Below are 13,272 nucleotides of genomic sequence, written 5' to 3' on the forward strand. Positions count from 1 at the left end.
TTCCCTCTAGGAGGCTTAGTTTTAACTGCTCCCGGTGCTAGGGCTCTGGTTGCTGACTGAGCCCTGGCACCTCCCACCTCCATAGGTTCCGCTCCCCCTCCTGGCGGAGGCGTGGATTGCGCACGCGCTGCTTCCCTGGGAACGAAGGAGAAACTTCTCGCTGCTTCGCGCCCGCCACGCCCCTCGTCCCTGCTCCACAGACGTTCTTCTAGCCGCACCCCAACAGCCAGCGCCCTCTGGATCACCTCCTGCGTGCTCCGGGGCCTCTCCCCCCTCGCAATTTCGTCTTTAACTGCGCTGCTCAGACCTTCCCAGAACAGGTCTCGGACTGGAGGTGAATCCCTGTCCCATTCTAGGGCACTGACCAGTGCAAAAAAGCGGGCGTGATACTGCCTTACACTGGCCCTCCCCTGTTTCAGTCCATGTATTTCTCTTCGAGCAATATCCACGTCTATGCTGGATAAAAAGCACGCATCCATCGCTTTGATAAAGGCATCTGCACTCTGAAGCGCGGGATCCTTATCTCTCCACAAATTGCGCAGCCACGCTTTAGCGTCTCCATGCAAATGGGATAGGATAAACCCCACCTTCTCTTCCTCATCTCTAAAGTCCTTTGCCAGCAGTTGCAGTGCGCACAGTACGTCTGCTCTGAAATTGGGGTACTGTTGTAAAGTCCCATCGAAATGAGATACAAGACCGCCTGTTCTCCGTGCCAACCCAACTCCCTCCGGTTTGGGTCCCGGTTGCCCTTGCTTAACGAACGCTTCAAACCTGGCTTGGAGATCTCTGTAGGCGGCCGCTGCATCCTCCTCCCTCTTCTTGGATGCTAGTATCTCTGAGTTCAAGTGTGTCACTGCCTGTTGCAGAGCTGTAATTCGCTGTTCTTCCGTCATCTCTGCCAACTCTTGTGAGCTTGCGAACAGACACCAATCTTTCCCCCTCGCTGCTTCTGCTCCCGCTGCGAGGTTTCAGGTGTCCGTGGTGAGACGGGACTTACTGTCAGAGCTGCTACCAGATCCCAGCTCACATAGGACCACGCTAGCCAGCGTTCACTTTATAAGAGTCTTTATTGAGTTACAGGTTTCATTTCCGAACTGCTGCGTACAGCTCTACGTCTTCTACGCTAGACCGACGAAGTCCCGTCTGACTCCCCGCCTCCTGCACACCAACTTAATACCCTAGCCTTGCTCCACCTCTTGCGCCTTTCCTTCCTCCGCTGGGTCCCTCTGCCCCCCGAGGTCCCCTCCTTCCTAGACTCTTCTGACGCTGACGAGGACCCCCCTGACCCTTCTGCCTCCTTGCGGCGGGCTTTGGGACCTGGCTCCCTTTCCGGGCTGCTTACTGCGCCAGCTTCCGCTGCATTTGAACTTGGCGCGCGCGCCCAACTTTCTACCTTCCTCTTGACCGTTTCCTCGCTCCCTGATGAGGGCGTGACCACTCCTGACTCATGCCCTCCCTCCTGCTGAAAGCCTCCGGAACCCGATGCCTGTTCCCCTTTCTCCCCACTGCTCTCAGCTGGGAACGTTGGTCCCGACTTCCAGCTGCTGCTCTCTGAATCCTCTCTGGTCCCTTCTTCCTGGGGTGTCCCCCTGGGTCCCCCCCTTGCTCTGACCACTGGTGCTCCCTTCTGAGAATCTTCTGACTCACTGGAAAGGCTCGGAGATCTCGGGTCGTCATCATCACTCATCCTCCCTTCGGATTCCTCCCCCTCGCTCTCTGTTTCCTCCCTGTCCTGCGTCTCTGCTCCTGAACCCCTGACTATATATATATATATATATATATATATATATATATATATATTTGCTTTCGTAGATTTTCACGGGTACAGGAATGCAGAAGATGACGAGTGAGACCTCGTCGAAACGTCGCACAGACACCCCGACTCTTACACGGGAAGACACCCGAAGACACCAAAACCTGCATTCCTGTACCCGTGAAAATCTACGAAAGCAAATGAAGATGACGAGTGAGACCTCGTCGAAACGTCGCACAGACACCCCGACTCTTACACGGGAAGACACCCGAAGACACCAAAACCTGCATATATATATATATATATATATATAAAACCATGCTAGTTCCAGAATCTATTATATGTTGTTTTTGACACAGTCCAGGCAGATGGGCACACAATCAAATTTATTTCAAAGTTAAGTCTTTCTAAATACACTTATCCCTGTACACACATAGATGCTGTTCCTTAAGTTTTCTCTGGCCCAAGTTTTAAAGTGATTTGGCATGGGGACACTCTTTTTAAAGAAGTTTTTGAACGTGTTTAGACATTTTAAATATTTGATTAAGTGCTTGCAACTCTCAGAATCTTGGTGAGGAAAGGCAGGGTAATTAAAGAGCGAATATCTTAAGAACAGTATACACTGGTACCATTAGTCCTTTAAAAAGCTCTCATGCCAAATTCTCAAGGTTTCTCTATATCATGTTCTACACACCTGTGTATTTAGCTGGGCAATTATTCTGTGAACTTTGTGCAATGTTATTCTGTTTGTGTGTTTAATATATTGTTGATTTATGAGACAAGCAGAATCCCAGTAGGGAAAGACCTGCCAAAAAAGTTGAGAAACATCTTCATGTATGCGACAACGGCTGCGAGAGTTCTGATAGCACAAGGATGGAAGACTGAAGAAATCCCAACTAAAGAATTATGGCAAGAAAAATTGATGGATTATGCAGAACTGGCAATATTGACTCATAAGCTACGGGACAAGGATAACTGTGACTTTAAGGATGAATGGGAACCTTTCACAAAGTATTTGAAGACGCAACAAAGCGAACTGGACTCCTTGGCAGGTTTTGAATAAACATCCACATTTTTTTATTTTTATTTTTACTGATAATAATTAGCTAAACAGTTGGAGGATCTATACAACTCTGTAACATGCAGAAAATAGCATTATTGGAGAAACCAAAGACTGGAACTGAGGGAAGTCGGGGGGTGGGGTGGGTTTTGTGGATGGAGGGGGGGAGGAAAAATGGGGAGGGAATAAGGATATGTTTTTGGAAAATATGTTTTGTTATAACTTTGAATAATTTTTTTTTAAAAAAGCAGAATCCCTGACAATTGCAGGCACAATTTTTTTTACACACAGACAGAGAAGGCAGAGTGTAAACTGATATATCACAAACGTCACCCACAGCAATTTATGAGATCTCACATAAGTCTTTCATATTACCTGTTACCTGATCTATTTAATGGGAACAACTGAACCTGAGATCATCTGCATTCAAACTATGTGATTTTCCATTTATTTACACCCTTTCCCTCAACACACACATACATTGAATAGTGCTAATACCCACCTGTTAATCTGTTATTTTTGGCAAATCGAATTACAGAAATTGGTGGAGACGTCTCAACAAGCAAACTCAGAGGAATCTCAAAGCAAAAATTTGCAGAAAAATGGGGTGGTTATAGAAGATATGTTCAAAAATACAATAATAGTTTTGACTCCGTGCTAGCATTCGAGTGATAAATGAACTCAAAGGAGGTGAACAACAATTAAGGATTTATTATGTTTTCAGAATGCATTGGAAAATTTACATAGAAAGGTTTATTGTTTTGTGTACATTTGATTGTAAGATAACATATATGCAAAGGGACTTGACAGGAAGTCAAAGGTGAAGAAAAGATTTTGTAAGATAAAAGGGGGAAAATATTTACTTTCATTATTATCATTTTATGTGTGGTTGTGGGTGTGTGGGTGTCTGCACATACGTGTGTTTTTGTATGGAATGTTTGGGAGGAAAGAAGACGGTAAATAACAAATGACAAACTAAATATTGATGTATGTAATTTTTATATCTTAATTATATTTAGTGGTAGTATGGTTGTATTGTTTTTTGTAACATAAAATCATTCAATAAAAAATATTTTTTTAAAAGAAATACCTACTTGTTGACCTTCGAAGCCTCGTTTTCCTTCCAAACCTGTGGGGCCAGGGTTCCCTTTTCTCCCCTGAAAGAAGAACATTCTTGTTGCCTTTGGTTTTCCCCAGTGAGTATGATAACGATCTTACTTCCTCCCCATCTTAGTTTCTATAACTTAAAAAAACCACGACAATTTTTCATGCTACACAGTAACGCCATTTAGATTCAATAATGTTGGACGCAAATCTCATGCGGGGGATTTTAACAGGGCCCCACAGAGCTGTGCTTCCCGCCATCTTGTGTGCGCACATTGGCATGTTCACAGGCCTTGATATTAGCAAAAAGTGGAGGGTCTGTGCCTTCCATGTTTCTATCCAGTGCATGCTTTCCACCTATTGGTGCTCATGAAAAACATGCAGAAGGAAGGGCTAGATGTGTGGGATGTAATCCATTAGGAGCAGTCAAGTACAGCATTCCTTGTTTTCCTAGAGTAGACAAGCAAGGGAATGTTTGGTCCAGCCAGCCAAAACTTCCTGTTCACCCTGGCCTGGAGCATTCTTCCTTGCATGTGACTAGTGGGTGGGCGTGACCTTTCCAGACCTGGTAAAAGATCAAGGCATTCTGCCTCTCTCTCTCTCTTTTCCATCTTCCTTTCGTCCTGTGAACTGCTGGACTGCTAGTCTGCAGTCACTAGGTAAATCTCCCTTATGGGGTAAACCTGTTTGTATATGTTTGAAACTTCAAGCCTAAAGCCTGCCTTCAGAGATCACACTGCCTGATCGTGAGTAAACATTCTTTTTGTTACTTATGAATAAGACTGTGGTGTCTTTATTCTTTTAGGAGGGATTCAAGGGGGTCTTAAGGTAAAGGTAAAGGGACCCTTCACCATTAGGTCCAGTCGTGACCGACTCTGTGGTTGCAGCGCTCATCTCGCTTTATTGGCCGAGGGAGCCAATGTACAGCTTCCGGGTCATGTGGCCAGCATGACTAAGCCGCTTCTGGCGAACCAGAGCAGTGCACGGAAACGCGTTTACCTTCCCACCAGAGCGGTACCTATTTATCTACTTGCACTCTGATGTGCTTTCAAACTGCTAGGTTGGCAGGAGCAGGGACTGAGCAACAGGAGCTCACCCCGCCGTGGGTATTCGAACCACCGACCTTCTGATCAGCAAGTCCTAGACTCTGTGGTTTAACCCACAGCGCCACCCACGTTCCAGCAAGGGGGTCTTACCAGGAAAATATTAGAACACATTTCAATCTGAACAAGCCAGACTGAATTGCATATTGTCTTGAGAAACTCACGAGTTTGCAACTAGTTTTCTGCTGTGTAAAGGGGAATGTAAACTCTGCTAGGTAAAGGAACTTGCTAGCACAAGTTAGGAAGGATATTAGTAAGCAATATATCCTCTCCTGCCACCCTGAACATCCCCACAAGATGGAGATAAGGGAAATTCACACAGGCTTCCAAGAGTCAGACTAGATGTTTGCTAGATATGTAGATACATTGCTTGGGGGAGGGGGGAGTGTGCAGGGAAGATTTCCATTCCAAATGTGGTTGGAGCCCTGTGTGCTGCCTTTTGTACAAGGATCATCCTTGATCACTTAATCACAAGCCTGTGATTAAGTGAGAAGAAAAAGTCTTGACTTGCAGCTGCATGCTACATATCTAGTAAATGTCCACTTTGTCCGTTATTCTCCCCAACACCTCATCATGCTGCCTGCTAACCAGGAGGGAGAAGATTAGGCTTCTTACAACCAGTGAAAAATGCAGAAGAGAGATTAAAAAGCTTCTCTTGTTTTGTTTGGACAAGCGTCCTTTGAATTTCTTCTCTTTGACTCCGTCCTGAAGGCAGACACTCACACTTCCTTCATTAGACTCTTTCCCCTCCAGCCAACTCTGAGCCCATATAGGGTTGGACGTAACTGTCAATTTCAATTTCTCTCGGTTTCTTACTTTTCAAGTCTTGTGCCCCACATTTCCATATCAATCTGCATATATATATATATATATATATATATATATATATATGCTTTCGTAGATTTTCACGGGTATAGGAATGCAGGTTTTGGTGTCTTCGGGTGTCTTCCCGTGTAAGAGTCGGGGTGTCTGTGCGACGTTTCGACGAGGTCTCACTCGTCATCTTCAGGCTGGTGCTTTCGGCTTCTTGTTATTGGAACAGAGCTCTGTTCCAGTAACAAGAAGCCGAAAGCACCAGCCTGAAGATGACGAGTGAGACCTCGTCGAAACGTCGCACAGACACCCCGACTCTTACACGGGAAGACACCCGAAGACACCAAAACCTGCATATATATATATATATATATATATATATATATATATATATATATTTGCTTTCGTAGATTTTCACGGGTACAGGAATGCAGGTTTTGGTGTCTTCGGGTGTCTTCCCGTGTAAGAGTCGGGGTGTCTGTGCGACGTTTCGACGAGGTCTCACTCGTCATCTTCAGGCTGGTGCTTTCGGCTTCTTGTTACTGGAACAGAGCAGAGTCTGGTGTTTGAGTTCCTATAAATACTGTTGAGGGGTGTGGTGTATAGCCTCCAACGTTCTGGGCAAAGAGGAAGTTCCTAGATTAGTGTGCCTTTTCTTCTTTTGTTCCTTAATTACTTGAGGGATATCTTGGGTGATTTCATGAGTGGTATTCAGAATATCACTGGGTGGGTCATTAAGTGTAGATTAGTTGCTAAAGCTTTCGTGTCTTGACCTCTTGAGCTTGTGAAGAGTTTTTCTGAGAAGATGGCTGTGCTGCATTTAGTTGTGCTCTGGCTTGGCTTCGTGTATAGGGGCGAGCTATGGTTTTGTGCCTTGTGCCAGCCAGATCTGTGTAGGGATTGCAGGGGGGTGCAGCATCCGGAGGTGCCACTATAGTTTGGCTACTGGATGGAGTCTGTAATATGTCTGTGGAGAGGGTCTGGGTTTGGGTCTGGTGTGGTTGATTGGTGACGGCGTTCTGTGTGCCTCTGGTTCTGGTGTCGGTTTTTGTGGGGAGGGCTAATTTCCAGATGTCTGGCAGGCGGGACGTGTCGTCACGCTTGTTCATGTTGTGAGGGTGTTTCTCTATCTCGATGGCTTCCATGATTATTCTCTTGTGGTGATGTTCCATGTTAAAGAGCAATTTGGAATCTGCAAAATTAATTTCATGTCCTGTTTCTTTCATGTGTTGGAAAAGAGAGGAATATATACACGAAGCCAAGCCAGAGCACAACTAAATGCAGCACAGCCATCTTCTCAGAAAAACTCTTCACAAGCTCAAGAGGTCAAGACACGAAAGCTTTAGCAACTAATCTACACTTAATGACCCACCCAGTGATATTCTGAATACCACTCATGAAATCACCCAAGATATCCCTCAAGTAATTAAGGAACAAAAGAAGAAAAGGCACACTAATCTAGGAACTTCCTCTTTGCCCAGAACGTTGGAGGCTATACACCACACCCCTCAACAGTATTTATAGGAACTCAAACACCAGACTCTGCTCTGTTCCAGTAACAAGAAGCCGAAAGCACCAGCCTGAAGATGACGAGTGAGACCTCGTCGAAACGTCGCACAGACACCCCGACTCTTACACGGGAAGACACCCGAAGACACCAAAACCTGCATATATATATATATGTCAACAGGAAAATTCAGCAACATTTTAGTGTGGTTGTCTCCTAATATACACTGTTGTGTGTGCAATGTTGTCCAACATGCAAATTTTTGCAAAGCACTTCCCCCTAATATAATGCATTTTTGTACATTTCTTTTCATTAAAATATGCATTTTTGGTGAACATTACTTGGCTGCACAACTGCATTGCAAAATTCAGAGAATTGCTAATTGCGTGTTCAGACCCAGAAATCTCCCCCCTAAATAAATTCACACATGACTCAAATTTTGGTTTTGGTTTTTGGCAGAATTTAGGCCACAACTTTATTGATTACAGAAAGTGACTGGTTGCATAGGCTCTGGTTCAACTAGCTCCCTGCCACACAGGTAGCGCTGATCCAGGGTTCCAGCATAGGTCAGCCAAGGGTGAACACCTGGATAAGCAGAAAGCCAGGAACGGGCTAACTCCGCCACCCAAATGTCCCCCTGGACTCAGGCACAGGCACAACCCCCCCTCAGGGGTTGACCAAACCATCGAGTCCCTGGATTCCTTTAACGGAATACCCTTCACATAGGGATGGCGAGAGCGTTCTCCCATCCCTATCACCTGAACCAGAGCCTATCCGCAACCTTACAAGTTGTGATGATTGGCTACGCAGCAGGAGAAACCCAAATGGCAACAGCCAATCAGTCAAGTGGGGAAAATTCCTGCCGTGCCCCTGTCCCAACGACAGACGACACACGACGGCATAGCAAGGTCAAGCGCACAAACCCTAAAAGTAGGGAGAGGTGGGCAGGTGTTCCAAATGCCCGCGTCGAAAGAGGAAGCTCTGGGTCATGTGCATGGGCATAAATAGGTCCCTCAAACCGTTTGGACTGCGTCCCATGGGCCAGATTGCACCCAGCTACAAGGGACCTACCAATCGGGTGTTGTGGCTGACCAATCGTACCCACCCACAACACAGGGTGTCGGTTGTCCAGGTCTCACTGCAATACGTGCCCTCTTTAAGGGAGGACCCGATTTTCATAAGATGGCTGTGTTTCGGTTCCCAAGTGCAAATTAGGGAGGTTTGCCTTCTAGTGTGAACCAAATATAATCTCACCCCCACCCCCAATTCCTAATTTCTACACTTTCAGACAGGATTGGGGTGGCATGAAAATGCCAGGTAGCTCCATCTCCCACCAATCTTCGGTACTCTTCTCTCTCCAACTAGTTTTTTCTTACTGACCTGGGCAGTCAGGAGTTCCTGTGGTTATGTCTCATAGCATACTTACTGAAACTGGTAAAATTAAGAAAGACATACCGGTGGGCCTGGCAGTCCGCTTCGTCCCTCTGGTCCCTATGACAAAAGGAATATTTGTTACCTTAAAGGTCCTAACTTGATGCTACAAACATTCACAGGCCTGCTTTTTGACGAGGGAGCAGCTCATGGAGCCCTTGGCCTGTTCCACGCTGCTGCTGCCACCAACCAACATAGGCATGGCACCATCAACATCCTTTTCTTCCCTCCACCACCCCTTCCTCCATCTTTGCAAGACCACCATCCTTCTCCCCCATTCCTCCCCATTCCTCCTCTTCTTCGTCATACAGTTCTCTTCCCACCCCCCCCCTTCTGGTAACATTTCTTATCATTCCAATAGCTGTGGCCTCTCTATTATTATTATTATTATTATTATTATTATTATTATTATTATTATTTTATATCCTGCCCTCCCTGGCCAAAGCCAGGCTCAGAGAGGCTAACAACAAAGAAAAATAGCACAGAGTACATTAAATCACACAATGAATTAATTGAAATACATTCTAAAATCAATTCAGCATCAAATTAATGGCAACCATTGGGCTAGAGTTTTAGGAGGATTACAGAAGGAGAGAGGGGGTCAGACTGTGCCTTGGCCAAAGGCCTGGTGGAACAGCTCCGTCTTGCAGGCCCTGCGGAAAGATGTCAAGTCCTGCAGGGCCCTAGTCTCTTGTGACAGAGCATTCCACCAGATCGGGGCCACGGCCGAAAAGGCCCTGGCTCTGGTTGAGGCCAGCTTAACTTCCCTGTGGCCCGGGATCTCCAAGATGTTTTTATTTGAAGACCATAAGGTCCTCTGTGGCACATATAAGGGGAGGCGGTCCTGTAGGTACAAGCGTCCTAGGCCTACATCTCCTCTCTGCCTCACCTTGCATGGGCTTTGAGAAGGAGGCCACCCCCCCAAGTCAGGCATTCTGCATTCATTTTTTATTTTTATAAACTCTTAAGTTTAATAAGCCTTTTCAGTTGCTATGGCAAACCACAGCAGCAGTGCAGGCAGTCTTGTGGCCATCTCACCCAAAATATCTGGAAGACCTTGACCCTCACTCCTAAAATGCTTCTAGTTGTGTGCCCCATTTGAGGTTGGCTTGTTATAAATGCTCAGACAGGATTTATGTGACATTTCACAAACAGGGACCGTAAAGTAAGTTCTCCATTGTTTTGGATACTGAAGATGTGGTCTAGTTTGGAATTTGCTTAATCTTTTATTGACTAAGAAAACCCAGGTGAGCTACATTAGTCCTTACACTGTATCCTGGAGATCCGTTCTCGCCCATAATACCTTGCGATCCTTTTTCTCCCTGCGGATAGAGAATTTAACTTTACATCACGGTTTCTGCAGCAATTATTGTGGCTCTTAATCTTTCAGCTTTTCACACTTTGCAATTCTGTTGGGACAGACACAGAAAGAGCAGGCACACAGTTCACCTTGGTGGGGAAACGTAATGTTCATATACGTGCCTGAAGTAGTAGGAATAAAAAACATAAATAGGGGAGGCCAAGAGTCAATTGTTGCAGGATGACTACAGTACTGCTATCAAATGGTCACTGATGGAACAATAGCAACTCTTATACCCTTAATGGTCCAACTGGGTCAAGTGACAAGCTTGCTACTTGATAAAAACATCTCCAGCTGATTGCATGTAATTTAATCCATCTATCTTTGTTTCTGGATTTCTCAACTCACCCCCACAAGCCCCCTATCCAGAATACATGTAAAGTGATACTCTGTGCTGGTTCTTGTATCAATGGTTGAACAATTGATATATATGATGATTACCGGGAAGCTTTTAATGTGTGGTGTTCTGTTGCATTTTTGTATATTCTGTTGGAAACCACACAGAGTGGCTGGGGCACCATTTTTTTATTATTATTATTTAGAAGAAGAAGAAGAGTTTGGATTTGATATCCCACCTTTCACTCCCCTTCAGGAGTCTCAAAGCGGCTAACATTCTCCTCTCCCTTCCTCCCCCACAACAAACACTCTGTGAGGTGAGTGGGGCTGAGAGACTTCAAAGAAGTGTGACTGGCCCAAGGTCACCCAGCAGCTGCATGTGGAGGAGCAGAGACACGAACCCAGTTCCCCAGATTATGAGACTACCGCTCTTAACCACTACACCACACTGGCTCTTTACCACTAGGATTGTCAGAGAATTCCGATGAAAACAGAAACGGAGCAGTAATTGCTGATTTTTGCTTATTTGTCCCATGTCCAGTACAGAAATCAATCCATTTGTGGTTTCTATTGCATTCAGTACACAAATGAGAAGTAACTGATTGTTTCCTGCCCCCATTTCACTTCCTTTGCATCTGAATTGACGGGGTAGAATAATATAATCACAACACAATTTTCGTAATTTACTCAATTAATTATGTAAATGACCTAAGTTATGTAAGTTATGCAATATTGCCATGGTGGGTAGTGAGACAAATACAATAGTTTTTGGTGGAAGGTGAACTGTAGCAGAAGAGAAACAGTGATGCTACCAATTAAATTCTTCCAATTAAATGAATTGAAAGTTCTTATCTAAAGCTGTGATTAATGAATCAAATTATTCATCAAATCAATTTATCCATTTTGCTTGTAGCCATCTTTATTTACTCATCAATACCTTATAATAAGGACTGAACTTTCCAGTGTTCAAAAACAAAAAAGATATAAGCAAAGCTATAATTATCAATAGTTACCCTGCTCCCTTCTGAACCTTTGTAACCTTTTGCTCCTTCTACATCATCATCCACTCCAGGATTTCCCTAAATAAATAAATAAATAAATAAATAAATAAATAAAATAAGCTGAGGTTTACTTTCATGAAGATAAAACCAAAGTGTTGAATAATACACAGAGCAACACAAAAGTTGTCATTCATTGTGTAATCAAGATCTGAGATATAGCCACCCTTAAGGTTTTTAATTAGTTGAGAAGCATGCATTTTCTTTATATATAACAAGAATATTGTAGCGCCCTTTCATATTACTACTGAATTGGAGCAAATGTCAATCAGGTCCCCCCCCCCTGGATTGACATTTGTTCCGATTTATCGCTAAAGAGCGGATTTTCCAGAAGAAAGCGGAGGATCAAGGGCAAAACCACTTGAGTTGGACCCATGCCTGAAAAACATTGGACAAGCAGAAAACTGCTTGGACCCTTGGTTTCTAGGCAGAGGAAAAACGCAAGACTGGGCGACTGTTGATATGTATTTTAGTGCATTATAAATACAATCAGAAACTGCCAACCATATGTATGGTGTAGTAGTATGTTCATGGAGTGCGGAGAATACTTACAGGATCTCCCTGGAAGCCTTTCTGACCTTCATCACCAGGAAGTCCACTTGGTCCTGGGCTGCCCTGGAGATGGAAAATAATTCTGTGAAAACTTCCCAGATTGTCTGTTTGGATTTGTGGCTGTTTCAAAACCGAGAGAGTTGGACCTTGCTACCCTTTCCTGTACGGTGAGGCTGCCCTTTGTAATCTTCCCAATTGACTTTTCTAATGTGCTTGATATACGGCTGCACTGAAATATGACCCGGAATCTGCAGGTGGTACAAAATGCTACTGCTAATGAATATTGGGAAGTGAGGGCATAACCAATTTCTTTTTCAACAGCTGCACTGGGTACCTGCTAGCTTCTGGACCCAATTCAGGAGGCTGATGTTTACTGTTAAAGTCCTTCATGCACAAGCCTCCATATCTCTTTGTTCCACTAGTAACATCCTGCTCTATATGCATTCATTGCATGAAATAGATATCAAAGGTAAGGAGCTGGGCATTCCCTGAAGTGTCCCTCAAGACTGTGGAATGGTCTCCTGGTGGAGGTCAGAGATTCTTCTATTTCAGCCTTTTGTTGGGACTATTAAAGCCATTTATTTCAGGTGACATTTGGCTGACTGGTTCTTATCTATGGGATGCCATGATTTTCAGTGGTGGCTGGGACATGCTAACGAATACAATTATATCCAGTTCTCAATTAAGCCATTTTAAACCATGTGGAATGCATTTTTCTTTGTTGTTGTTTTGTTGTAAATGTCATTTGTGGTTTTGGTGCCTTCAGGTGCCATCAAACTGGTGTGGAATAGCTCGGTTTGGCGAGAGATAGGTAGCTTGGGGCACCTGATAGATTTTGTAATATTTAGTAAAGGGTAAAGGGACCCCTGACCATTAGGTCCAGTCGTGACCGACTCTGGGGTTGCGGCGCTCATCTCACTTTATTGGCCGGGGGAGCCGGCGTATAGCTTCTGAGTCATGTGGCCAGCATGACTAAGCCGCTTCTGGAGAACCAGAGCAGCGCACAGAAATGCCGTTTACCTTCCCGCCAGAGTGGTACCTATTTACCTACTTGCACTTTGAGGTGCTTTCGAATTGCTAGGTTGGCAGGAGCAGGGACTGAGCAACGGGAGCTCACCCCGTCACGGGGATTCGAACCGCCGACCTTCTGATCGGCAAGTCCTAGGCTTTGTGGTTTAACCCACAGCGCCACCCA

At 44.8% G+C, this 13,272-nt stretch overlaps 1 protein-coding gene across 1 annotated transcript in view; it reads right to left on the minus strand.

The window, feature by feature from the left end:
• The window catches only part of LOC309515294 (collagen alpha-6(VI) chain-like), a 92,768-nt gene that overhangs the window by 26,349 nt on the left and 53,147 nt on the right, over window positions 1-13,272 (minus strand). Inside the window, exons 19-23 of the mRNA XM_082192956.1 lie at window positions 12,078-12,140; window positions 11,481-11,546; window positions 10,040-10,093; window positions 8,796-8,831; window positions 3,908-3,970 (exon numbers count right to left, since the gene is read on the minus strand). Of these exons, the coding sequence (XP_082049082.1) occupies window positions 3,908-3,970; window positions 8,796-8,831; window positions 10,040-10,093; window positions 11,481-11,546; window positions 12,078-12,140 (282 nt within the window). The remainder of the gene's footprint in view (window positions 1-3,907; window positions 3,971-8,795; window positions 8,832-10,039; window positions 10,094-11,480; window positions 11,547-12,077; window positions 12,141-13,272) is intronic.

The sequence above is a fragment of the Podarcis vaucheri genome, assembly GCF_965113315.1.
Source record: "Podarcis vaucheri genome assembly, chromosome: 12".
NCBI lineage: Eukaryota > Metazoa > Chordata > Lepidosauria > Squamata > Lacertidae > Podarcis > Podarcis vaucheri.